The following is a 25,530-nucleotide window of genomic DNA, read 5'->3' on the forward strand; positions in this document are numbered from 1 at the left end:
AGGCAATGAATTAAGAAAATGCAACTATTAAAAAAATGTATTCGATCATTTTTAATATTTGTAATCATTTTATATTGAACATCTAAACCATTTTTATTGGTACAGGCTTTATAAAACACAATGAACTGTTTCAGTATTAATTAAAGTTTGATATTTTCTATCTACTTTATTTTTATGTTCATGCAAAGGGACTTACAATATATTTTAGACATTTTCCACTGTCCTGAATTCGTTCTCACAGCTCTTGGAGTGTCTGATGCAAAGGTCAAAGCAGTTACGGTGTAATTAGGGCCATTAAATCATAAAGCGGTTTTAAAACAGAACGCGCCTTCACAGGGAGGAGATTATTGACAATATTAAGTAAACACAATACATAATGATCATTGTCTTTGAGCCATGATAAGCAATGGCATATTAAAGCATGGGAAGCTTCCTATGTACAAACAGGAGCGTTGGGTTCTGCCTGACGTCCACATGCACTTGATAAGTGTGAGATATGTGGGTTGTGTTGGAAGCTGAACATGTGTTTATGAATGTCCGTAGTGCGAACAATCACGTATATTGACAAAGGAAAGAAGAGGCTTGGTCGATAAGGAGTTGCAATGCTGAAGTTAAATGATGTCATCAGGTGCGGGCACCATCACAGTATCAAACTAAAGCTTTTAACCTGGTAATTATTAGAATTATACACATATTGAAAAAAAAAAAACAGATTTAAACAGATCTAAACATTTCATTTAGCTGAACTGAAGGTTTGAGTGGATTGAACAGATTATTGTGTGGAACTTTAAAGAAGAAACTTTCTGATTAATGATTAAGGGCTTTATCAGAACCTGACAGACATCAGTCTTAATGTTCATTTTGTCAGCACGGATAACTGAACAGAGTATCTTTATACTAATACATATCTAAAAAAAATAAGCAATTTAATGATAATTATTGATAATGGTTTAATATGAACTTTCATACACTGCCCATTTAGCATATTGATTTTGATTGCATAATAGTGATTTGTAACTGATAACTGAACAGTGAAGTTTAATCTTTTTTTAGTTCTTAAACAATATCCAGGGAACGTGCGACATGAATATGCTTCCATAGTAATGTTGAAGAATCAGATCCACTTTGTTGTACTTCCCTGGTGGGCCTTAACTAGTTTTGTGGCAAGGCCCAAACTTAAAACTGAACATGTGGTGACCCAAAACAGCACAAATTACACTAGAGTTACTAAAACATGCCTCTTATGCTCACCAGGGTTGCATGCATTTAATTGAAATACAATAAAAACAGCAATAATGTGAAATATTTTTACAATTACATTTTTTATTTACTGTAATTTATTTCTGTTATTGATATTTCAGTTTTCAGTGTCACATGATCCTTCCGATCATTCTAATATGCTAATATTGCTAATTAATAATGTTAAAAACAGTACTTTTGTGTCAACTGTGATACTTTTTTTTTCAGGGTTCTTTGATAAATAAAAAATTCAAAAGAGCTGAGCAAAATATTGTATTTCTTTAAGCATGAAGCCTTAACCGTGTTGACAACTGACATATTTGCACCAAAATACACTGCCATTAGATTAATATGCATGAGTGTATATTTAGTTACATTTTATTATTTCTTTGCTGTCCTGCATGACCTTTTCAGAACGTTTTGTGCAGTGACCCACTAGATGTGAACCAGTGACCTAGACTAAATGTTTGCAATAGGCAATCTTATGATATTCTTTACATTTGTATATTTTTACATAGTTATATATCACTCACTTAGGGTCCCGAGAAAGTCAGTTTTCAAAGATCCACAGAGGAATGTATGTTTCGTACAGCATGGTATATTAGATCATTAGTGTAATATTTGCAGAACATGTACTGCAGACAATGACTAAACATGTAGTCATAGCCTGTGTGTGTGCTCATTGGGTGGTTATTAATTAACCCAAACTAGAGAATGAAGAACAGGCCACAAGGCAAACCTAACTAAAAGATCCATAAAAGTGCATGTCACAACTACAGACGAGGTCACGTAGGATTTATGAATTCTGTTTTACGACATTGTAAAATTTATCCTCTTTATTCATTAACAGCAAAGAAACAATGGCCGGATCTGATAGGCTGGTGGTCTGACCCTTTCCTATATAAGAGGAGAAGGAAAGAGGAGAAAGGCAGAGATTGCATTGACAACAACCGAAAAACATTTTATAACTAAACACTTCTCGAGAAGAAGCAGCCAGCATGAAAACCATTTTGTCTGTCGCTTTCCTCATCGTGGCTCTTTGCCTGGTCTCTGAGGCTGTGCAAGTCCAGGTAAGTTCAAGCTTTTATTGTAAAAAAAAAAAAAAAAACTCTTACTAATTTAAATGAACCTTATGAATACTCTATTCCATGACTTATGGACGTAATCTCCTTAGAATTGCACCAATTTGCAGCTGACTTCATTCTGAAACCTGTATATTGTTGCATTTGTAGCTCAAATGTGTATTCAATAAATGTATGAGTCGTTTGAGCTATTTATAAAGAATCATTCAGCCAAAGGTTATTAAGTTTAAGTCAACGGTCAATGCTGAGGCATAGTTCGATCATTGCATTCAGACTCATCCGTTTATTTCTACGATTTCCCTCCTGCAGGAAGGCGATTTTTCTTTTTCACTGGACTCGGTGAAGGTTCTCCAGCAATTAATCGGCCAACCACAAACACAAAACCCTCGGTTGACCAAGACGAGTTACTTTTCTGTATGTTCCAATCCCACGCTGCCTCAGGAGTTTGTGCCTCTGTGCATGAAGAGAGGAGCAACAATGTCCTTCGCTAGGCTAGGTAATAGCCCTGGTTTACTTTTAAAACCATGCTCAATAATCGTACACAATGTACTGTAAATAAATAACATTTTAATGTCTAACCTGAGATCCTGTTATGTCTGTTTCAGCATCTGTGCCTGTGGACGTCTGTGAAATATGTGCTTTTGCGGCCTGTACCGGTTGCTAATTCCTTCCATCATCCCCTCGCTTGATTATCATCACCTTCACTTCATAAAATCCGCGTACTTTCATCTTCTGCCATAAGTTCTAACAATTGAACATTGCGAATGTTGCCTGAATGGCAGAACACGGTTTATGAACTGTTACTTAAATTTAATTCCCTTCTTTTCTTTCCCATGTTTTGTTACAGCACATATTTCATTTATTTAAGAAAGAAGTGTCTTTTTTATTTGACTGTTTCTCTGTTTTATACTCCTTTATGTGTGGCAATGCCTCAGTGTTCAATAAAAAAGAATAAAAAAAGCCGAAAATCTGTTTCCTGTGCATCATGTATTATATTTATTGTTCAAAGAAATTGATTGACGTTGCAAAAATGTTATACAATTTTACAGCCGAAACTAGGCAATTAGTTCATTTGTAATGAATGAAGATGTCAAGATGCATGAGTGCAAACCATTTCATGTCATTCTTTTTGATTGGCATAGGGGAAGCAGACTACCTCATGTTTATATTCAGTCAATTTGAAAGCAACATACCCATGGAGTTCTTGATGAGGTTCAGTGGGCTGTTGCTCATAAAAGATTTATTGAATGTTGAGTGACAGGAATATTAAATGGGAAGACTATATTTACTGATATATGTCTTCAGGAAACTGCTTGACTGCTCATTTAAATATACATTTTTCTCATTACCTACTCAAAATGGAATCTTTCAGGCATGAATGTGTGTTTTTGTGTGAGTTTGAACAGTGTGTGTGTGTATGGTGAAACCGTTCTGCTGATTGCATATAGACAGCACATCAGTACATCAACCCAACATAACACATTCCTGATCAGCCGTTGTCCAGATGAGAATGCAAACCTTTATGGAGCACAACATTTGTACATAAAACAGCCACCTTGATTGCTGCCTTGTGCTTTGAGTAAAAATTTATTAGGTACAATGTTCTTTTTGCGTGCCACTCCGTGTTTGCTTGTAAGCTCTAGAAAATAGAAGCAGGCTGCTGATGGATCTGTAATTTACTTGTTTTGAAAGCTTCGGTGAAATGGTGAACAACAGAATGAAAGAGAGTACACCTTTTCTTTCACTTTGAAGGTTTTGGTCATTAGGGAGGCCAACCAGCCTTGAATAAATAGTTCTTTCTGAATTTTAGGTGACAGTATTGAAATCTTCAAAAGGAGAAGACATACGAGTGTTATCCTAAGCATCTTGCATCTTATATGTTTGGGTTTTTGAAATGTTGTCAAAGTCTCTTATGCTCAGCAAGGCTGCATTTATTTGAAAAACAAACTACAGTAATATATATATCAGTTTTAAATATATTTTAATACAATGTCATTTATTCATGCACTGAATGCAAATTTTGAATGCATTTATTATGCAAATCATCCCATCTTTTTGTATTTAGTAATATATTGCACAGCTGCAATAGATCAGTGGACTGACGCAAGTACAGTATCCTGTTGTGTCACAGCCCAGTTTTATTAGGATTATGCATTGTGTTTTATCGCAATGCATTATGAGATCACACCAGCTCATTTCTCAAACAATACTTTATTATAATCTATTATTTTAATCGTAAGTCTTTATTGTCTTAAATGCTTAAATGTACTTTGTGCATACCATGCAGTACTGACTGGTAGTTCAGCTTACATTTTGTTCAGTTTTGGCGAGTAAACTATATGTTGCCATGGAAGAGGCCGTGTGGAGGTCATTCACACAGGACATGTTTTTCCATTCCTCTGTAGTACTTTTCCATGGTTTCTCTTTCGGTGCGTCCTCATTTGCATACTATTAAATGCACTTTTGTATTATAAATAGTGCAAGTAGTGTTCACATTGAAAATTCCAAAAAAGAAAAATTGCACTTTAAATATCTGGATTATTCACTTAATTAAGCAAAAAAGTATATTGTGTATAAGTGTATAGTGTATAGTGCATCATTTGGGATGCAACTTGATTAATTCGTTTATTTTAGTTTAGAACATGGGTGTCCTGGAGGGCCAGAACCCACCAGAGTTTTGTCCAAACCCTGCTCCAAGACACATACCTTGTAGTTTTCAAATAAGCATGAAGGACTTGATTAGTTGTATCAGCTGTGTTTAATTAAGGTTGCATCTACACATCTACACTACACAAGAATTGAGTGTGACACCCCAGTGTCTTCCGCATTGTAATAACGCCGCATTAATTTAAAATAAGTTTGACTTTTAAAAAATAAATTGCATTGCCCGAGTCTCTCATTTTTCAAAGCACAAACATGTTCCGTTTTTATTTTTTGATAAAAATATCAGGTCACTGATTCAGACTTGCTTCCGAACTGATATCAATTTGCACAAGCCCTACTATTAAACCCTGACAGCTCTGCAATTTATAGAGAAACGACCTTGTGTACAATCTAATTTCTAATCGCAGTTTGCAAGCCGGCCAGCTGACATCTATGTCCTGTATGTGCTCGTAGCGGATGGATTTATGAGATTACCTGGCCCACTGTTTGTCACTTACTGACAGGCCTGCGTATGATTCATATAGAGAAAACACATACATCCTCTTTTGTTATCAAGGAGGAGGTCAAAATGTAAACGACGGGCTGTATTCGACCACCAGGTCTTAATAGGTTACTTAGTAACTCAATAATCACACTTTATATAGCTTGACCTGATGTGCATCTGAATTCACTTAATGGAATCTCTCTCCACGTGGAGCCACTCTTCTGAACTTGTCCATCTGAGGCTGAAAATGAGAGCTCTGATATTCGTCCTCCTCCTGACCCACTTCTTCCAAATCTTACAATGTGTGCAGGTTACGGTAAGTCAGAACTGGCCCATTCTCACAAACCGCTCTCACTTTGTGAGGCTGGATTGAATTGGGAATTTGTTTGGGGAAAGATACTGCAATCTCAAAGCGTTTCTGTATTTGATTAATATAGGCAACTTGTGGGAGTATATAGTGAACCTTCATTTATAATGTAAATATTTAACAGATAACATTAGGGCAATTTTAAAATTTCAAATACTACTACTGTTATTACATTTTTTCATCAGAAAAACTGAAATAATATTTTCTTGTAAAACATACTCCAATAATCGGAGATTTATTTAAAATGTCTTTTTCAGATTTCACACGGTCATATCCTTTATACGATTCGCATTGTCTGTGAAAAGGAGAATCTGACAAAAATATTACAAAATTATATTTTCCATTAAGAAAATTACTTTTTTAGACAATTATGATTGGAAAGTATAGTAACACTTTAGGTTAGGGACCAGTTCTCACTATAAGTTGTTTATTAGCATGCATTGTTCTAGCTTATTGGCTCTTTATTAGTACTTATGAAGCACATGTTGTAGAATTTTTCTTCTTAAATCAAGAACACATTCAGAGTCTTTTAAATATTTATTCTTGTAAGAGATTCAAGATGGTATCCTGTTTTGCCTAAGCATATGAGAACAAGCAGGTAATCGTGAAATCTCCTCATATTCAGACAGAAGCAGGCCTCAGAGATCTCACACATGAACACTCATATTGCGCTTCACAATATCAAAGCAATATTTCAGTTAATATACAGTTGCAATCAAAATTACTCAACCCCTCAGAAACTGCAGTACTTTACTAATACAAGCTTTTCTGAAGATCCAGGATAAAATTAAAATTGCATCTATAACAGTTCACTGGCATATAAAAAAATGATATTGTCAATATATAATGTAATATTTAGTGAGTTATAATATTTTTTTAATAATACTGCAATGTCATAATTATTCAACCCCTATTCAACATTACTGTTTTTTAATCACTTATTTGCATGGTGGGGAATAAAACAGTCTCAAAACACAATTAAGCCTTTAGAAACTCTATTAAAAACAGAATTAGCTTGAGCGTTTACACATACAGTTAGCCCATGCATGTGTTGAAGTTGAGTAGCAAAAATGCTAAAGAGAATAAATATTGTATTACTTTAGAAAGTCTAAGGCTATATGAAGATTTCCAAGACATTGAAAGTTCCTAGAGACACAGCTCTCAACCTTATTTCTTAGCTTAAAGTGTGTTTTACAAGAAAGCTTTGAGGGTGTTGAAGAAAAAGCACAATATCATAAAATGTTTAATCAGAGCAACTGAGAAAAACCTGCAATGTACGGCCAAAGACTTGCAAGATGACCCAATGAAAGGAAGAAATCATTTCAGTTCAGTGTTTAAGAAGATCACTAGACAAGTATTGCCTTCATGTTGAGACATCTTGTAGAATACCACTCTTGATCAAGAAGAACAAAAGGACAACTTGAACTTGATAAAATTCATTTGTGTAGACCTGTGGAGCTCTGGAAGAATGTTTTATGGGGTAATATGACCAAACTGGAACTTTTTGGACCCATGGATCAGCTGTACATCTGCTCATAAGCAGAAGAACACCATCTCCATCGTCAAACTTGGTGGTGGATCAGTCCTGTTATGGGGTTGCTTTATTGTAGCAGGAAGTGGAAATCATGACTGTATGAAGGACATCATGGATTCTTTGAAGTATCAGGCCATTTTGACAAGAATTGTGATGCCTTTGGTGCAAAGACTGAAGCTGATGATCAATGGACTTTCCTGCAGGACAGTCATCCCAAAGTGCACCATCCAAATCTACTACTGCTTGGTTCAGGGTTCAGTCATAGAATGTACTTGAGTGACCTGTTCAGTCTCCAGGCTTAATTCTCATTGCAAATATCTGGTTGAATTTCAAGAAAATGTGAAAACCAAAGATTATCAGTGATCTGGAAACTTTTTCAGGTGTGGAATGGGCCAAGACTGTAGTAGATTGGTGATAGAAGCTTCTAAACACTTACAGACAGCGTTTATTGGTGATTTTAAAGAATATAAGATTCTGCACAAAGGGGGTTGAATAATTTTGAACATGAATGTTTAGAGCCAATTTGAATTTCATCATGATTCATCAGTGCTCCATTCTCAGAAACACTCAAAAGTGTATTAACAAACTTTCTCTAATACTTTACTGATGCCTTTATTGAATTGATTTCATAAAATGTTGTTCTCCGCAGCAAAATGTCTTGCAGGTCAAGGGGGTTGAATAATTTTGATTGCAACTGTACAAAGTAAATATAGATGTAATTTATTAATTGAATTTTACCCATACACACATAATGCTTTATTCTGCATATGTTAGATCCCTTAATTCTACCCCATACCTACAATGAACAACTACCTTTCTAACTATTAATAAGCAGCAAATTAGGAATTTGTTGAGGCAAAAGTTAATAGTTACTTAATAGTGAGAACAGTTCCCAAAATAAAATATGACCGAATTTTATTATTATTAACTTTTTAATACACCACCAATTCTCATTACCACAGTGTTTCCAGAATTTTTTTTTCTTGTGTGTATTTATAATAATTCCCTGATATTCTCAGTGGTTATGCTCATCATTGTAACACTGCAATATTTTAAATACTCACAACCCTTTTAAATCTTTCAGATAATTTACATACTAATTAAATAATTTATGCTGATCTAAACAAAAGTCATTGTAATACAGGCTTATATTTTATTGTAAATACATACATATAATATACTTATTTTATAGTAATGAGAATAACTGTGAATGTTGAGAATTGCTATATATACAAACATACATATATATATATATATATATATATATATATATATATATATATATATATATATATATATATATATATATATATACTGTATATCATAAATTAATTTAATGTGCTTAATTGCCATGAGTAAAACTGAATATTCCTAAAATATGCTTCATTTTCTTTAAGTGAAATATAATTTATTTTTCCCTTCTTTAGGTTTTGGTTGGGAAAGACCAAGATACATTCTTGAAAGATTTATAATATTTATCTTAGCATATAATTAAGCTGACTATGACCAAATCAGTATTATTTTTTCAATGTTCAGCATACATTTGGAAGATTTTTTTGTGGATATCAGTTGAACTTGAACTTGAACTTTTTAACTATTTATGAATGGCTGGATTTTATTCAGTGTATAATTCAGATTCAGTCTTTCAATATCAATCAATGTAAATGGTGGCTAATGCTCTTCACTCTCAGTACCTCCCTTTAAAAGAGACCCTGGCTATCATCTTAGGTGGTCTGTAACTAGATATCTTTCAGTTTAAAAAGTCTCCTCTTTTATGACTGGTTTATGCAGACCTATGTGGGGAAAAAATGCCTTTGCAGTGTGGAGTAATAATTCACATCTTAGCTTCTTATTGCATGTCTGTTTTATAGGACAGTGGGTACAGTTTCTCCCTGGAGGCAGTGAAGACCCTGAAAAATCTTATGGAGACTGACATGAGTACAAACCCGCGACAGACCTACGGCGGTGCAGCATCCCTGTGTGCCGACCCTGACCTGCCAGGAGAGTTCAGAGTGATGTGCAGAAAAGATGATGCTGAAGAAGTCTTCCAGCGTCTGGGTTGGTGTGCTCTAAAAGCATTGATAAATATAGACAATTGAGATCTTGAATACATCTATTGTATTGTTCTGTTCAACAGTGGTGCATTAAATTGATCAAATGTGACAGTAAAGAACTGTTTCTATATATATATATATATATATATATATATATATATATATATATATATATATATATATATATATATATATATATATATATATCTATATAGATATATAGATATATATATCTATATAGATATATATATATATATATATATATATATATATATATATATATATATATAGATATATATATATATATATATATATATATATATATATATATAAATTATTTTATTTTATTTTTTTTGTATAAATGCAGTTTTTAACTGTGTTTGTCAAAGAATCCTGAAAAAAAAATGCATCACAGTTTCTAAAAAAATTGTAAGCCACACTTATGGATAATAATAAGAAATATATCTTGAGCAGCATTTTTGAAGGATCATGCAACACTGAAGACCATAAATAATTATGCTGAAAAGTCAGTGTTGCCTTCACAGGAGTAAATTACATTTCAAAATAGAATTATTTTAAAATAGTTCTTTTTACAGTGCTGGCCATGAAAAACAATCACACGAACGATTCTGTTTATGAACGCAGTGGCCAATCAGAGGCGTTCAGATGAGTCATCGCTTTGAAACAAACACTAGAATGCTTGTTTTTGTCTTTCAGAAGGACAGCATTAAAACGTGTGGTAGTGAAAGAATAGAAGTGTGTTCCTCTGGTCATTGAAACAGTTAACACGATTTGTCAAAGGCGTGTATGATGAACACACACAAATCTTTTAAACCGAACACAGTTGTATTGCCATTTTTTTCCCGGCTGTGACATAAGGCTGCATTAAAGGGCAGCCTTATTTTCCCGTCAGTCTCCCAGGCACTCATTTCCCTTCTCCACCGGTGACAGACAGCAGCGGAGGGGTGTAATCACCTTAACTGTGATACTGCAGCTGCCATGACGGCTCTGGCAGTGGGCCTGATCAAAAAAACTGACGGCTGATAATATTTCTCTAGTCTTGATGCATCATGCATTTCCTCGTCCAACTGTGCTTTTGTAATTCATACTAGTGATCATTTAGTTTAAAAAAATACACTAAAACATTCATATTATAAAATATTATTACAAGTGAAAAAAAATTCTATTTTGATGATTTTTTAAAAATGTAATTCATTCCTGGCAAAGCTGAATTTTCGGCATCATTCATCTTCAGTGTCTTTTTTCCAAATCCATTGATGAATAGAAAATCATTTATTTTAAATAGTATTTTTGTAGCATTATAAATGACTTTTTGATCAATTGAATGCATCCTAGCTGAATAAAATTTATACAAAAAATAATCATAATTAAAAAAAACTTAATGGCCCCAACATTTTAAATAGTATAGTGTAGATTAAAAGTCAGTGATGTCAAAATGAACTCAAACATTTCTCATCAAATAGCTTCATAATCAAATCATTTGGGCTATTTTTTAATCATGCTAGCTCTATAATCTTACTGTGTGGTGGTAAATTGTTTCTTTTGTGTCTTTAATGTCTCCTAAGTAGAAACAAGTGTCAAGTTGATATTTAAATGAAATATAACTCCATTACGTGTCAATAGCTTTAAAAGAGCAACCTCTAAGCAGTAAAACTGTACTTTAGCGAGGCAGATAGAGATCTCTCTTTGTAAACATGGCCCTTCTCTGTAATGGGCCATATCTTTTATTGCCATCTTATAAACAAAGTCTGTTTTATTAGCTGAATGTGAGAACACCCCAGAAGTTTTCAGATTGGATAAGCTGCGTGATTATAAGCAAACATAATACAGGGTCATTAGACATTAAAGACTGACCTTTTTAATGCTCTGTCAACAGTGAAAATCATCAGTCCTGTAGACCCCTGTGAGATCTGCGCCAATGTGGCCTGCACCGGCTGTTAGAGCGGACACACTCCCAGCATCACAGCGTTCATATACATCACTGCCATCATACGTGCATCTATCTACAGAACAGCCAGTAAAATATAACAGGGTAAAACACATATTACTCATTTAATTTCAAAAATATGTATGTATTTAAGTGTGTTTCATAAAATGTTTGGGTCACATAGTACAGAATGATTTTTTGGTTTTGAATGGAGACACTGCCACCTAGTGAATCTAAACACATTTTATATTACATAAACCTTTGAAAATGGCACATTTCTATATATTCAGAATGCAAAATCTAGCTGGGTTGTAGCTATAGTATTTTGGGCCTCCTCCTGACTATATATTGTCCAGGGACAAATAATTAAGAATTATACATATGTTTACATATTTTTGTTATAGTTTGGTTTTTACTCATACTTTAACTTTTTTTTTTTTTTTTGGATGATTTGTAAAATATAAACTTAACTAAAATAAAAATCCTGGACCTTAGAATGATTCCCACTAGCTACAGCCCTACGAAGGGGACAACTTTCTGGAAAGTATTCTGGATTAAGTGGAATAATTATTCATTTATAGTATATCATAGCCTAGTTAGCATATTTTATCTAATACAGTATGTCTTTCAAAACCAAGTGTCTATAATTTTATCTGCGTTGTATAAAAAATTTAAATAAATAAAAAAAATCACAGCTGTTAACAATAAGTTAATTAAAGGTTTGAATAAAAATACTGACTATTAAACTTTGAATATATTTATTTCAACAATGATTATAACAATAATAAAATATAATAATTTGTCAAATGTATAATCATGACAACAATAATAAGCTGCACCCAATGCATTTAACTTTTTCTTCCACTAGAGGACAGCACTGCCTCAAACAATGTTTTGGTCTTTCATTGATGTCCAGCACTGTGGATATTCGACGCAGGTGTTTGGTGTTTCTCTTGTGTGAAGCGGTGTTTAAAACGACGACAAGCTGTAGGTGATAAACACATAATTCTTGGCAGGAGAGCGATCCCACATCTCTTTGATATCCATGTAAGCTAAATGTGTAGCCTACTTGTAGAACAGATGTTACTATATTTGTTTTTTTCACGTCATGATCTCATGTATATCGAAAACACATTTGCATAAACAATCTGCACCGCACAATTCATAACACACTAATAAGAAAAGTGTTCAAAAACACATCGCAATTGTGAAGAATGAACGTGTTTGTTTCAAAGTGTGACTAAATGCATTGCCTATAAGTGTATTGACAACCCATCAGTCTGCAGTTTACAGCTCACATCAGATCAACAGAATCAAGAACGTTTCCTGTCCAAAAGCATCAAGCATTTTTCTTCACAAGCACTCAAATGAGTGTGAATCAGACAATCCCACATAGACTAACAGCTAAAGTGTTGTTTTGAGAGCCAGTTATGTAAGAATATAAAAGTGGTGTTTGCCTAGGGAGCAGAGCCTGTTTGTATTTTATTGTAACATTTTTTTTAATTATCATTTGGTTTCCATATTCAACAGATCACTCCCTCTGTGATTATAAAGGAAAATCTGTGCAATCCTTGTCCATAATCTGAGGCTTTTTCAGTGTTTCTATGCAAAAAAGAAAAAGGAAATTAAATTAACACATTGAATTAAAAATGAAATATGAAATTCTGAAATAGTATTTTCTGTTAAACATACTCCAGTTATCATTATATACAGTGTAGATGCTCTCTTTAATACATTTACAGATGGGGTTCCTGGATGAGAAGTTACCTAAAGATATCCTTTCGCTCAAATACATCTAGCATGTTCCAATACACAACAAAATACCTTAACCAAACCTCATTGTGTCCATCTCAGTAGTGGTGTATTCATATGAGCCATTTTCCCAGGACGCGTCCAGGATTTCTATTTTGCCTAAAACATCCAAAGTAGTTTGACCAATATCATGCAGGTATGGTACATAATCAACCAATCGTGGCGTGTAGGAAGCTGAGATCTGCAGAGAACGATCAAAGCAATGCATACACACGTGCATGTTAGGTGTTTGTTCGTTCTTTCAACTAGAAGCATCACTGCGCAACGATCATTGTATGACACCAAAGTACCAAGAGAGTGGTTTTAATGCATAAGGAGCTATCTGCTCTGCTCTCTATAGCTGTTATGTATGTCACACAATGATCGATCTGCACAGCACAAACAGCCTAAATCAGGATATTTTAGGTAATAGAAAAATTCTGGCAAGGATGCGTCCTGGGAAAATGGCTCATATGGTCACCTTACTGAAATGGCTTAAGCTTGACCTAGTGTGATCTTGGAATAATCTAACCCAGAACAACATCATTTATGCATTTAGCAGACACTTTTATCCAAAGCAACTTAGAGTGCATTCAGACTAACAGTTTTTTTTTTTTTTTTTACCTAACATGTTCCTTGGGAATCCCAAATTATGGAAAATGTCCTATAATGTGCCTATTCCGAAAAAACCTGGAGCCACTGAACTAGAAGATTTCAGGCCCATTGCCCTTACTTCCATCTTAGGAAAATGTTTTGAGAGAGTTATAAGCAAACATATTACAGCATCAGTTTCTAACAGCTTAGATCATCTCCAGTTTGCTTACAAAATTATGAGGGGAACCGATGACGCAATTGTCAGTATGTTTCACACCCTGGCAAAGCACCTTCAAGCCCCCTCCCACTTTGTTAGGGCCCTGTTTATCGATTTTACATCTGCCTTTAATAGCATGCAGATTCACATCTTGCTGCAGAGACTTATCGATATAGGAGTAAATGGTGGTATTATCCACCTTGTAAGGGATTTCCTCTCTGACCGCCCTCAACAGGTTCTGGTTAATAATACTCGGTCTGACATCCTTGTACTTAATACTGGCACCCCGCAAGGGACTATTCTATCTCCATTACTCTTCTCCATTTATACAAACGAATTCCAATTAGATCTGGAAAATATTCGTTTGTTCAAGTATGCAGATGATATGGCCCTGGTTGCTTTATTAAAGAGGGGGGACATAGTTGGAGAGGAAGTATATAGAGCACATGTGTCATCTCTCCAGAAATGGTGCGATGAAAGTTCCTTAGAGATAAATGTAACAAAAACAAAGGAACTTGTCTTTTATGAAAAGGACCCTGTGCAGCCCCTTATAATTAGGGGACAAATTGTAGAGGTAGTAGAAAAGTTAAAATACCTCGGTACATATATTGATTCTAATCTAAATTTCGGTGAAAACACAGACTACATTTTTAAAACTTGTAACCAACGTCTCCATCTACTGCACAAGCTCAACTCTTTCAGAGTGAGCAAGCACATTATGGAAATAGTCTATAAGAATCTGATAGAGAGTATTCTAACTTTTAACATGGCGATGTGGTATGGTCATTTAAACGTAAAAGGGAGAAGTAAGCTGCAGAGAATAGTAAACCTCGCCTCAAAAATCATAGGGACAAATCAGAAACAATTAAGTTCCATGTACGAGGAAGTTCTCAGGAAAAAAGCTTTTAAAATAACAAACGATCCCACTCATCCACTCAATAGGGAGTTTGAACTCCTTCCCTCTGCCAGACGTTACAAAGTACCTAGGGCAAATCGTAATATTTTCAAAAATTCTTTTATTCCTAATGCAATTCGAATGTTGAACAACACGTCCCGCTGATGTATTGTAACGTAATTGCTACTGCTGTGCTGCATTTTGCCCTGAAGATGTTTGTGTGTTAGTTTTGTTGTTCTTGTTATTTTTGTTGTTGTTGGTTTGATTGTTGTTTTTATGAGACCGAAGGCAAATTTCCACATTGTGGACAATAAAATGAAAATGAAATGAAATGAATCGAACCCACAACCTTGCTCTGCTAAGTGCTAATACAGTGCTCTACCACATGAGCCATAGGAACACATATGCATACCAACAAGCCCCACAAATGAACTTTTACGGTATAATAATGAATAAAACAAAATAAAAAGTCAGTAGGTAGGCTGTGAAAACATGCAGTTTCTGAAATCTGACAACAGGATCCCAAGAAATCACATACTGCTGTTCGTCCTGTTCAGCACACTTCTGTTATTTTTGATGGTGGCATTGGACATGGGCATGCTGATGGTGACAGCTGAATAAGGAAAATGTCCTGGGCATTACTGAAACCCCGGGTGGTGTTGACAGATGGAGACTGTGTTATGGCTTCTGTTACTTCTGTTGCTGTTACTCGTTCATTCTCATCTTTTTTGCTGTGCTCTCTTTTCTGCGCTGTATTTGCTAACCACTTTATATTGAACTTTTTGTGCGAGACGGTATTTTAGTGCTTTTTGATAGATTGATACATTCATCCCCTCCCACACAAGCCCTTCAATATATTTTTCTCACTGAGCCTTTCAGTGACTCAGTTGGAAAACCGAATTGTTATTTTTGAAAAACAAAATGAAATGGCTGACACTACTGTGTGCTTGAAAAAGGTGAGGGGTTTTTGTTATCTTTTCTCATAGCCCCACCCACAAAGAAATCTCACTGGTCCAAAATTAGATGGTCTTATTATTTGGAGATAGCAGGGAAAAAGCAGTACCACTGGAGAAAGCGTAATGGTCCTTGATAATAAATCACCTTGACATCACTGAATTTCTGTCAGAGTTGCAACAGTCAATCACTGTTTACAGATTCCATAGGAATTAATAAGAGCCGTAATCTGAATCACAACATTTTTTGTGACTTCTCTTATAAAAAATAAATAAATAAATAAATCAGTGCAAACTCTAAAAATAGATAATGAATAAATGAATAGCTGATAGGCTGTCGATTCATTTAATCAACTATGAAAGCACTTTAATAAGTGTAGTGAACCCTGTCCTCCACTGAATTACACACACACACAAAAAATGACTTTGTTACCACACTGTAACAGGTTTTTTTTTTTTTTTTTTTTTTGCTAACCTTGGAGGTTAGCCTTAAAACAGCTTTGGCAGTACACTGAGGTACATCTAAGGTCAAATGTGTTCAGATTGGCTGTGCCTAACAATTTTGATTTCTAAAAACTAGATGACAATACAAAAATATTAAAACTAAGAAATAAAACCTCAATCTGTTATTATTATTATTAAATAAAATGTAGTGTTAAGATTTAACTCAGTATACCGTATGTTGTGAGTTTATCTGTGTTGTGCTGTTTTGTGTTTGCTGGACCGCACTGACCATTATTTTCTACCAGGCCAACACTTTGTAAATATAAAAAAATAATAATAATAATAAAGAGAGAACCTAAAGTGGCAATATTCTATTAATGGACTTGCTGAGGAGAGAATATGTACAAAAAAAACGTTAGAAAACGTTACAGTTTGTCCTCCAAAATATAACGGTCTAGTCTACATACTTAAACAAGCAGAGGACTTTGAGGGGACCACATTCTTGCCAGACTTTAAAAGACTACACAACACACAAGAGGTGTTCACATTGTGCCATTTCCTATGTGGATACAGGAACACCTCACCCAGCCTAAACTAATTTTTGTTTGGCAGGCTGTAGGAAGGCTGACAGGAACCTGGGGCACTCTGAATACAATCAAATATAAATATTAAAAGGGGGGACATTGGACAATGTTTGTTTGAAAGGACAGTGTTTCCTTTTTAACACGGAAATGAGCACAAATTATATCAATTCCACCCGGAGTCCCTGGCCGTGAGCTGCTGCTGGTTGGGTAGCTCTCGGGGGTGTTCCACTTATAATCCCATTTATGAATGTGCAGACGCAAGAGTATGGTAGTGGAGAGTGGATTAGAGACTGTTAATTATCGTCTGATTTACCAAGGGACTGTTTCAAGGCGTTTGAAGGCATATAGCTGAGCCTATAGAGTCAACTGAGAGAGAATGTCCTTGGATTGTCTGAGGCATCTAATGAAAGACTTTTCGAGGATGAACAAGGTGTTCAAGGATTTAATCAAAACTGCTTTTGTCTGAATGTACTGTACGATGATGAGAATGAAGGTGGTGGTTGTATAAAGTGGTTCTGAATCATCACACTTCAGTTCCATTTGGTCCTCATACACACTGACCTCTCAGTAACCTGGTGTTTATAGCTTTGTCATGTTTGTCATCAGCTCTCATTGTTCCTTCTGAGCATTCACTACATATTGCTACAGGAATGCTCCACCCTAAAATGACAATTCTGTCATCATTCACTCACACACATGTTGTTCCAAAGAAGTATGACTTTCTTTTGTCTTCTGTAGAACAAAAATGAAGATATGTGATCTTAGTGTTGTTAAAAGTCAATAGGTCAGTTTTGTTTGAACCCCTATGGTTTCTGTAATATCTTCAGGCTCATTGGAAAAAAATGTGCCTGTGGTGATAAGATGTAAACATCAAAATGCATTAGTTTATAAATCATACACTATGGTAAAATTAGTCTTTATTAATCAGTGATCTGCCTCTGTAATTAAAAATTGAAAAGGAATAAAGGTTGTTGCCATTGCATTTCTCCGAAACTGCAGTGAATTGCATTTTGTATGAGTTTTCACATATGTATGTAGAGGCACGTTTCAGGTTGAAAGAAAGTCATAAAGAATTGGAATTTAAATTTTGGGTGCACGGCCCCTTTAAACAATAGTGCTATTGTTGTAACCACACAGCACACGAGTTAAATTAATTCATGTGAATGCATTAACGTTGCACAGAAATTTCATAAAATAAAGCTTCCATGACTGAACAGTACCAAGTAGAGTAACCTACTGCTCTTGGACAAAGATACTATAATGAAGTCTGGCCTAATGTCCTCTTTAATTGGGTGCATTATCCCGTGTGGCAGTCGTTCAATGGGCATCATTCAGGTTCGCCAGCCAGGTTAATTGGATGTAAAAAGAATAACACAACGCATTTAAAACAAAGACAGTCAACGTCACTCATAGAGGCTGTTTGTTAGGCATTCTGTAATTTGATTAACTGCCAACTGATGAAAAACAGTGTTTACGATAGGCATCATCATTGTTGGAAGGATGTTATGACAGAGATGATGAAAACTCAGACTCCACAAAAGGCACTTTGAAAGATTTTGGTCTGGTTTTATGTGCCAGCATTCCAGATGAGTATTTTATCATAAATGAGAAATGTCTCATCTTTTCCAACTAATCATGTCAACATTTGTGTGTACAAAGACAGAGAATTGATCTGTCCCACCCAGAGAGATTCACTTACCAGGAAAATGCACCCTTCCGTCTTCATAAAAATATTTTATGCTGTAGATAAATGCAATTTAACAGGAAGATAGTATTTCAAATGTCATGTCCTCCCTATCCCAAATGATTTCAAACACTCAGTGTCTTTGTACACTGAGCTTGCCTTTGATTTCTTGTCTTTGATATGTACTGTACAAACATAAATTTATTGATCGCTTATTGTCGTGATCTCACCATGATTCTTTGTTAAAAACTTAACTTTGAAGGACAATTTGGTGTAAAAGATTTCTCTTAGATGTCATTATGATCTTTAAAGCCCTACTTGTAATGTAATGTCAAAGCCCCCAGGTTATTCTGGTATAAATTGGTCAGGAGAGAAAGACTTGGCACTATTTCATATAGCATTTGGGGGGATGGTAGTCCGCTTCATTCTGAGTGGATTGAGTGCTTGCAGCTGTTATGGGCTCAAAGTGAAGTTGAGAGAACGGTGCTTGTGTAAATGTAGAGTAGACTTGGTTTTCGTCCTGACTTCGGAGTATTTGTGTGAGTCGCGACGCTATTCACGAGTGTGTGGTAGCTGATATTATACCAACTGGTCTTTTTGAAGGGCTAAGGCTAAGAAACAGAAATTCAGTAGATCTGCATCCTATTCTGACTGGAGAGAACAGGTGGAAATATTGACATTTGATTTTTTGATGAGCTAAATCTGTGGTATTCAATTCCAGTACTTGTGGGACACGACCCCGACTCTATCTCTTATCTCTTCAGAGGTTTGTCCTACATGATCGAGAGTGCCCTGCGAAGTGAACTTCACAGGTTATTCCGCCATGATTCCAGTTCGAAGGGAGAGTATATGTTCCTATTCATGGGTCCTCAACTATGGACCTTGAGATCCACTTTCCTGTAATGATTAGCTTCAACCTGGGTTAAACACAACCACCTGCAACTTTGTAGTGATCATAAAGTCCTTGATTAGCTTGTTCAGGTGTGTTTGATTAGGGTTGGAGCTAAATTCTGCAGGAAAGTTGAGGACCCCTGTTCTATTCAAAGGGCATTGAAGTGTGCGAAACATGAAATTAAATTATATTTATCTACAAGGGTATATTATATCACACTTCACACTTCTCTAGTAAGTTTCGTCTGTGTGTGAAAATGCTGTAGGTCATGGTATAGTGCAAATCTGTGAATAAAAGTTCCAGAGTGAATTAAATTTCAACTAATTTCTTTGGCTCAAGGAGTAGGGAGCAATGAACACTGTGTCGGGACACAGTTCATGCATGGAGCTCTCTTCTAACAAGCTGGTGTGTTAAATAAGAGTCAAATATATTACAATTTGACTAAGCTATAATAATCAAATAGTTTATATTATATTATGTTAATTCACATTAGACTTTGAATTAGTTGGTAGAAACTTTCTGCAGTTTACATTGTTACTCCAATAGGTGGCGAATTGTTTTTTATGATTGAGCCATCCTTCGACCGATTTATTATTTATTCCAGAAATAATAGGTGTTTTAGTGACTGTTTTCATATTTTATGAATACTGTGAATTCAGTGACATTCCTTTGTTTCAAAAGTATTTAGCCTAATTTCTCAGTTTTTCGCCTACTTTTTCAAACGCAGCATTCCATTCATGAACAAAGCAAGTCTTTATGAGTGAGTCATTGAATCAAATGCTGAACCGATTCATTCAAGAACAATGGGTTCATTCATGATTGCCAAGTTTGATGGTCGTTGCTACGTTTGCTTCATTTGGAGCTATTATTGTTGGAGGAGCAAAAATAGATGAAGTAACTGGCAATGCTGTGCCTGTAGTAGGCTAAGTTTCTCATTATTAATGTCTTTTCAGTTTAATTTATTTTTTTGTTGCTATTGTAATCTAGTCTCATGATGGTTAAGTGTAATTGTAGTTAAACAGTTTTATGAATAATATCACATATGTGACCCTGAACCATAAAAACCAGTCTTAAGTGGCAATTTTTTCGAAATTGAAACTATAAAGCACCTGAAAGCTTAATAAATAATCTTTCTGTTGGTGTAGGATTGGACAATATTTGACCGATATACAACTGTTTGAAAATCTGGAATCTGAGGGTGCAAAAAAATCTAAATACTGAGAAAATCGGCGTTAAAGTTGTAAAGTCAAATTTTTATATGTACGGTACAGTAAATGTACAAAATATCTTCATGGAACATGATCTTTACTTAATATCCTAATGATTTTTGGCATAAAAGAAAAATCGATCATTTTGACCCATACAATGTTTTTTTGGCTATTGGTGATTTAAAGCTGCAGTCGGTAACTAATAAACAGAACTGCTTGCGTCTTGCGGAAGAACATCGTAGCCGGAACTACTTCTCTCTGTTTATGTCTATGAAGAATCACAAAGGTACTGGGTTACTCCGCTGCGGTACCCCCGAAGCAATCTAAAATAGTCTGAATATAAACACTTATTATAGTGATTCAGGACAAGCTAAAAACACGGTTTGGAAAATGGATTCATGGTGTACTCGCTTATTATATAAATTTTTCTACATTTTGAACACAAACAAAGTTACCGACCGCAGCTCTGATTGGTTGTTTCTTAACGGGAGCTATGTAATTTCTGCAAATGGCAATAGGACCACTGGGAGGAGCCAGAGGAGCTTGATTTTTTCACATTTTTTTATCTGTCTCATATTCTACTGTCAGGACATAATGACAGGTTTAACAAATATGTAAAAAATATATTTTTACAAAAGTTACCTACTGCAGCTTTAAGATTGGTTTTGTGGTCCAGGGTCACATATGGGCTTATCATTACCCACTGTTAGACAGAGTAAATAAGTAAAAAAAAAGTGGAATGCTGACTTTTAGTAAAAATGTTTCATAAGTCATCATAAGCTCACCCTGTGTCAAAAGGATTAATTTTTAACAGTCTGAGGATAACAGATTCTCATAGAAAAAGTCCCTTACTCCTTTATGTAAGTTTGTACACATGAATTGCCGTTACATTGTTGAAGAGTCAAGAAATAATTATTATGGTCAGAAACAACACAATGACATCCAAATATTTCATTAGTATTTTGTGTTTAGTTTTTTTTTTTTCTCGAAATGGGGCGTTCATGAGTAAATCTGTATAATGTTTGTAAAAGCATTAGATGAATGTCCTGTATAAATCTAATTGGAGCTGTTACTGGAGAACTGTGGGAGAGACTAATGAATATGTTTTAATATACCCCACTCTGTTTTTGAACATTTATTTTCAGTCACGTCAGGGTGTGCTTAACACAGAGTGCCTGGTGGTCCTTTTACAGCAAACCCTGGTTCCTTTTAGGCTCTTTAGCTGTCTTTTTATCTCTCCCTGTGTTTTACCAATCAGCATTAAACCTATACATTCACTGCTCATATATATTTCTTTGTCCTTGATGAACATAATGTTATTGAATTGTCTCAGAACAAAATAAATCACACTTAAGCCTTTAATGGGCACGTCCAGATTTATATATATATATATATATATATATATATATATATATATATATATATATATATATATATATATATATATATATATATATATATAAAGGTCAAAGAAAAAAGAAATGCTTGTCTGTATAATGGTGTTAAACTGAAAACTGAAAATTGAGGATTATAATAATTTTTATTATTATCTATATTGTAATTCTATTACAATATATGTATTTATAGTTGTAAATTAATGGAAATCTTATTCTAGTAGTTTGGCATAGATAGTATCCTTAGAACACAATAAAATCTGCAAATTGAAACTAGCAAACCAAAATGATTTACCATATAATCATGGCTCAAAATGTGATATACCAAATGGCTGAAAGGACTGTTAAAGGGTTAAAACAGAGGGGTTAAAAAAAGGGATGGCTAAATATTTTCAAACAGAAACCTCAACGTATTCCCTTTGTTTAAGCATTCATAATTCGTAAGCTTGAAAAAGAGAGAGACCTGCTGAAATACAAACCAAAAGGTCTCTTACTCATGGAAAATGTTAACTTGTGCCTCAAACAGTTTACTAAGTATGCAAATAGAAAACAGCTGTAGTGTAATTTTCCACTATACCTTGTTTGAATGTCACAAATACAAGTTCTACCAGCACAGGAAACTTTAACACGGGACAATCAACATTCAGTAAACACTGAAAGTGTTTGACCCTGACTCTGTCTGAAAAAAAAAACACAAGATGTATTTCACGCTAAATAAAATAACAATAAAATCAAAAGTTTCAGTCTGAAAGAAGGATTTACTTTCACATCTTTCAAAAGTTGTGACCATTACGAGCGAGCTGGAGGCTTTTCAATGCAAAGCAAGAAGATTCCACCATGAAAGAGCGGGATTTGGGGATAATTATAATATTCATTACATTTATATAGCGCTTTTCTAGGCACTCAAATCCTCATCCACCACCAGTGTGCAGCATCCACCTGGATGAGCCATAGTCCGCCAGAACGCCCACCACACACCAGCTTACTGGTGGAGAGGAGACAGAGTGATGAAACCAATCAGCAGATATGGGGCATGATGGTCAGAGGCCAATGGGCAAATTTAGTCAGGATGCCGAGGTCACACCTCTACTCTTTTCAAAAGACATCTTGGGATTTTTTAATGACCACAGAGAGTCAGGACCTCAGTTTAACATCTCATCCGAATGAAGGTGCTTGTTGACAGTATAATGACCCATCACTACACTGGGGCACTAGGACCCACACAGACCACAGGGTGAGCACCCCCTGCTGGCCTCACTAGCACCTCTTCCAGCAGCAACCTAGTTTTCTTAGGAGGTCTCCCATCCAGGTACTGACCAGGCTCAGCCCTGCTTAGCTTCAGTGGGAAACTGGTCTTGGGCTCCAGGGTGACATGGCTGCCAGGATAATGTATTATAATGGCCAAGTTATTATCGCTACAAATAAAGTGTTAGGTGTTAATTCAGTAACACTAAATGCAAACCGGGCTTGTAAATAGAATTCAGTAAATACATGCAGTGGTTTCATAATTGTTCTAAAATCTAAACATGCATGATTGAATTTGTAAAAAAAAAAAAGTTTCCAGCTCAATCCCATCATTATGTACTACACAGTACACAGTGGACTACATTTCCCATGCTCCATTGCACCAATCACATTCACCTGAAAACAATTACACACAGCTGCCACCAATTACACACACACACAGTGCAATCATCAGACATGCTTTATAAGCATTGGACTTCCTTTCACACACTGTCAAGTATTGTTCTGCACATATCCCTCTCCTAGCGATAGCTGTGATACCAAGCCATTCCGTGTTTGTATTCATGGTCTTGTATCGGTTTATAGTTTTCATAGTCTTATCTTAGTTTCTATTTTTCATAGTTTATTCTTTTTCTTGCCTTTCCCTGTTTCTCGTGTTTTGATCCTTTGCTCTGGATTCTGGATCACCTCTCTTGCTTAGCCCTCTGGATATTGTTCGTTCATCGAAGACGCACGCTTGCCCTAGGAATATTCTTTGTCTTGCCCTTTATATGCCTGTTTGCCAGTGTTTGACCCATGCCTGTTACGACAACGTCTCTGTGTAATAAAAGCTTGCACATGGATCCGCACATTTCACGACTCAGCCCCGTTACAATGTACCTAAGAAATTATGATAACTGACAACCCCACATAAATAAATTGGCCTTTTGATAGCATTTTTTTTAAGAAAAGATCTTCTCAATGTGGTGCCTTCATTGTAAAAAAAAAAATTCCTTGTAAATTAACGGTAATATACTGGCAGCAGGGTTTCCAGCAGTGCACGATAAATTTACAGTTTTATTACTGTATTCTGAATTACGGCATTTTTGTAAATGAATGGTAATATACTGGCAGCAGACTTTCCAGCAGTCTACCGTAGTTTGACAGTTTCAATAATGTATTCTGAATTACGTCTTTTTTTTGTAAAATAACGGTAATATACTGGCAGCAGTGTTTCCAGAAGTGTACCGTAATTTTACAGTTTTATTATTGTACACTGAATTACAGCTTTTTTGTAATTTTATGGTAAAATGATGGCAGCAGGGTTTTTAGCAGTGTTCTGTAATTTTACTGTTTCATTACTGTATTCTAGATTTATTATTGTTATTATTATTATTACACAGTAGAACTGCCAATTTTGCCAATCATTAACTTTATTATAAATATCTGTACTTCAACAAATTCACACACTGGCATTGTCATTTTTTATACAAAAAAAAGTGGCAGCAAATACACAGAAAAGAGAAGACCAAGAGGGTATTTCTTTTAGCAGAGTATTTATTTAAATGCCCAAGAAATAATTCAATTGCTTTCTAAAAAATAAAAAAGGAATCAAAATGAAATAATCTATTTGCAATTCAATGGAAGAATCAGTCTTGGTGTATGTTAGAGAACTATGAGATAGAGGAGAAAAATGAACCATAGCATTACAAAACAGATGCTATGGAAAATGAAACCTGCAGAAGTCTGTAGACATATTTAGACTGTTTTAAGTCTACCATATAAAACACGAAACAAGCAGCCATTTAAGGTGTATCTGTGTGCTATGAGTATTAACTAGCATGGGCATGGACTTGGAGAATATGTTCCCCTAAAAACAGCCTTTCAGAAATGGCAAACATCTTCTAAACAACATTCTTATTTTGGTATAATAAAAGTAAAAACCTGAACAATCCAAGAAAGTTTCAGAAACATAAAACTGTCAACAACTCTGATCCAAGTGCAGCCAGGGATGGGTGTAGTCTGAAGCATAAACATTGAAGAATGAATGGAACATGAACATTGGGCTGAAGTGTACAGATGAATTAATTTTATGTCTTTTCATCTGGGGACTCATTTTCTTCTTATTATTCTCATTATGCTGGGCTCCGACAAATAACAAACCAAAGCAATATGTGGGGGGAGGCCAAGCAGAACCTTTTCCCTTCCCAATTAATTTAAAGACTGAGGCTTTAATATAATTAAATTATAGAATTCTTAATTGAATAATAATGCTTGT

General features: G+C 35.1%; 2 protein-coding genes across 2 annotated transcripts; both read left to right on the top strand.

The window, feature by feature from the left end:
• The first annotated feature begins 2,149 nt into the window (after nucleotides 1-2,149).
• On the top strand, nucleotides 2,150-3,293 carry LOC113072370 (guanylin-like). Its single transcript, XM_026245393.1, has 3 exons — nucleotides 2,150-2,309; nucleotides 2,631-2,817; nucleotides 2,927-3,293. Exons 1-3 carry the CDS (start codon nucleotides 2,238-2,240, stop codon nucleotides 2,983-2,985), a joined length of 318 nt encoding a protein of 105 aa, XP_026101178.1. The 5' UTR covers nucleotides 2,150-2,237; the 3' UTR covers nucleotides 2,986-3,293.
• A 2,368-nt stretch (nucleotides 3,294-5,661) lies between these two features.
• LOC113072371 (guanylin-like) lies at nucleotides 5,662-11,721 on the top strand. Its single transcript, XM_026245394.1, has 3 exons — nucleotides 5,662-5,785; nucleotides 9,242-9,428; nucleotides 11,322-11,721. Exons 1-3 carry the CDS (start codon nucleotides 5,717-5,719, stop codon nucleotides 11,384-11,386), a joined length of 321 nt encoding a protein of 106 aa, XP_026101179.1. The 5' UTR covers nucleotides 5,662-5,716; the 3' UTR covers nucleotides 11,387-11,721.
• The last annotated feature ends 13,809 nt before the right edge of the window (nucleotides 11,722-25,530 follow it).

Source organism: Carassius auratus, unplaced genomic scaffold (genome assembly GCF_003368295.1).
Source record: "Carassius auratus strain Wakin unplaced genomic scaffold, ASM336829v1 scaf_tig00009052, whole genome shotgun sequence".
In the NCBI taxonomy this organism is placed as follows: domain Eukaryota; kingdom Metazoa; phylum Chordata; class Actinopteri; order Cypriniformes; family Cyprinidae; genus Carassius; species Carassius auratus.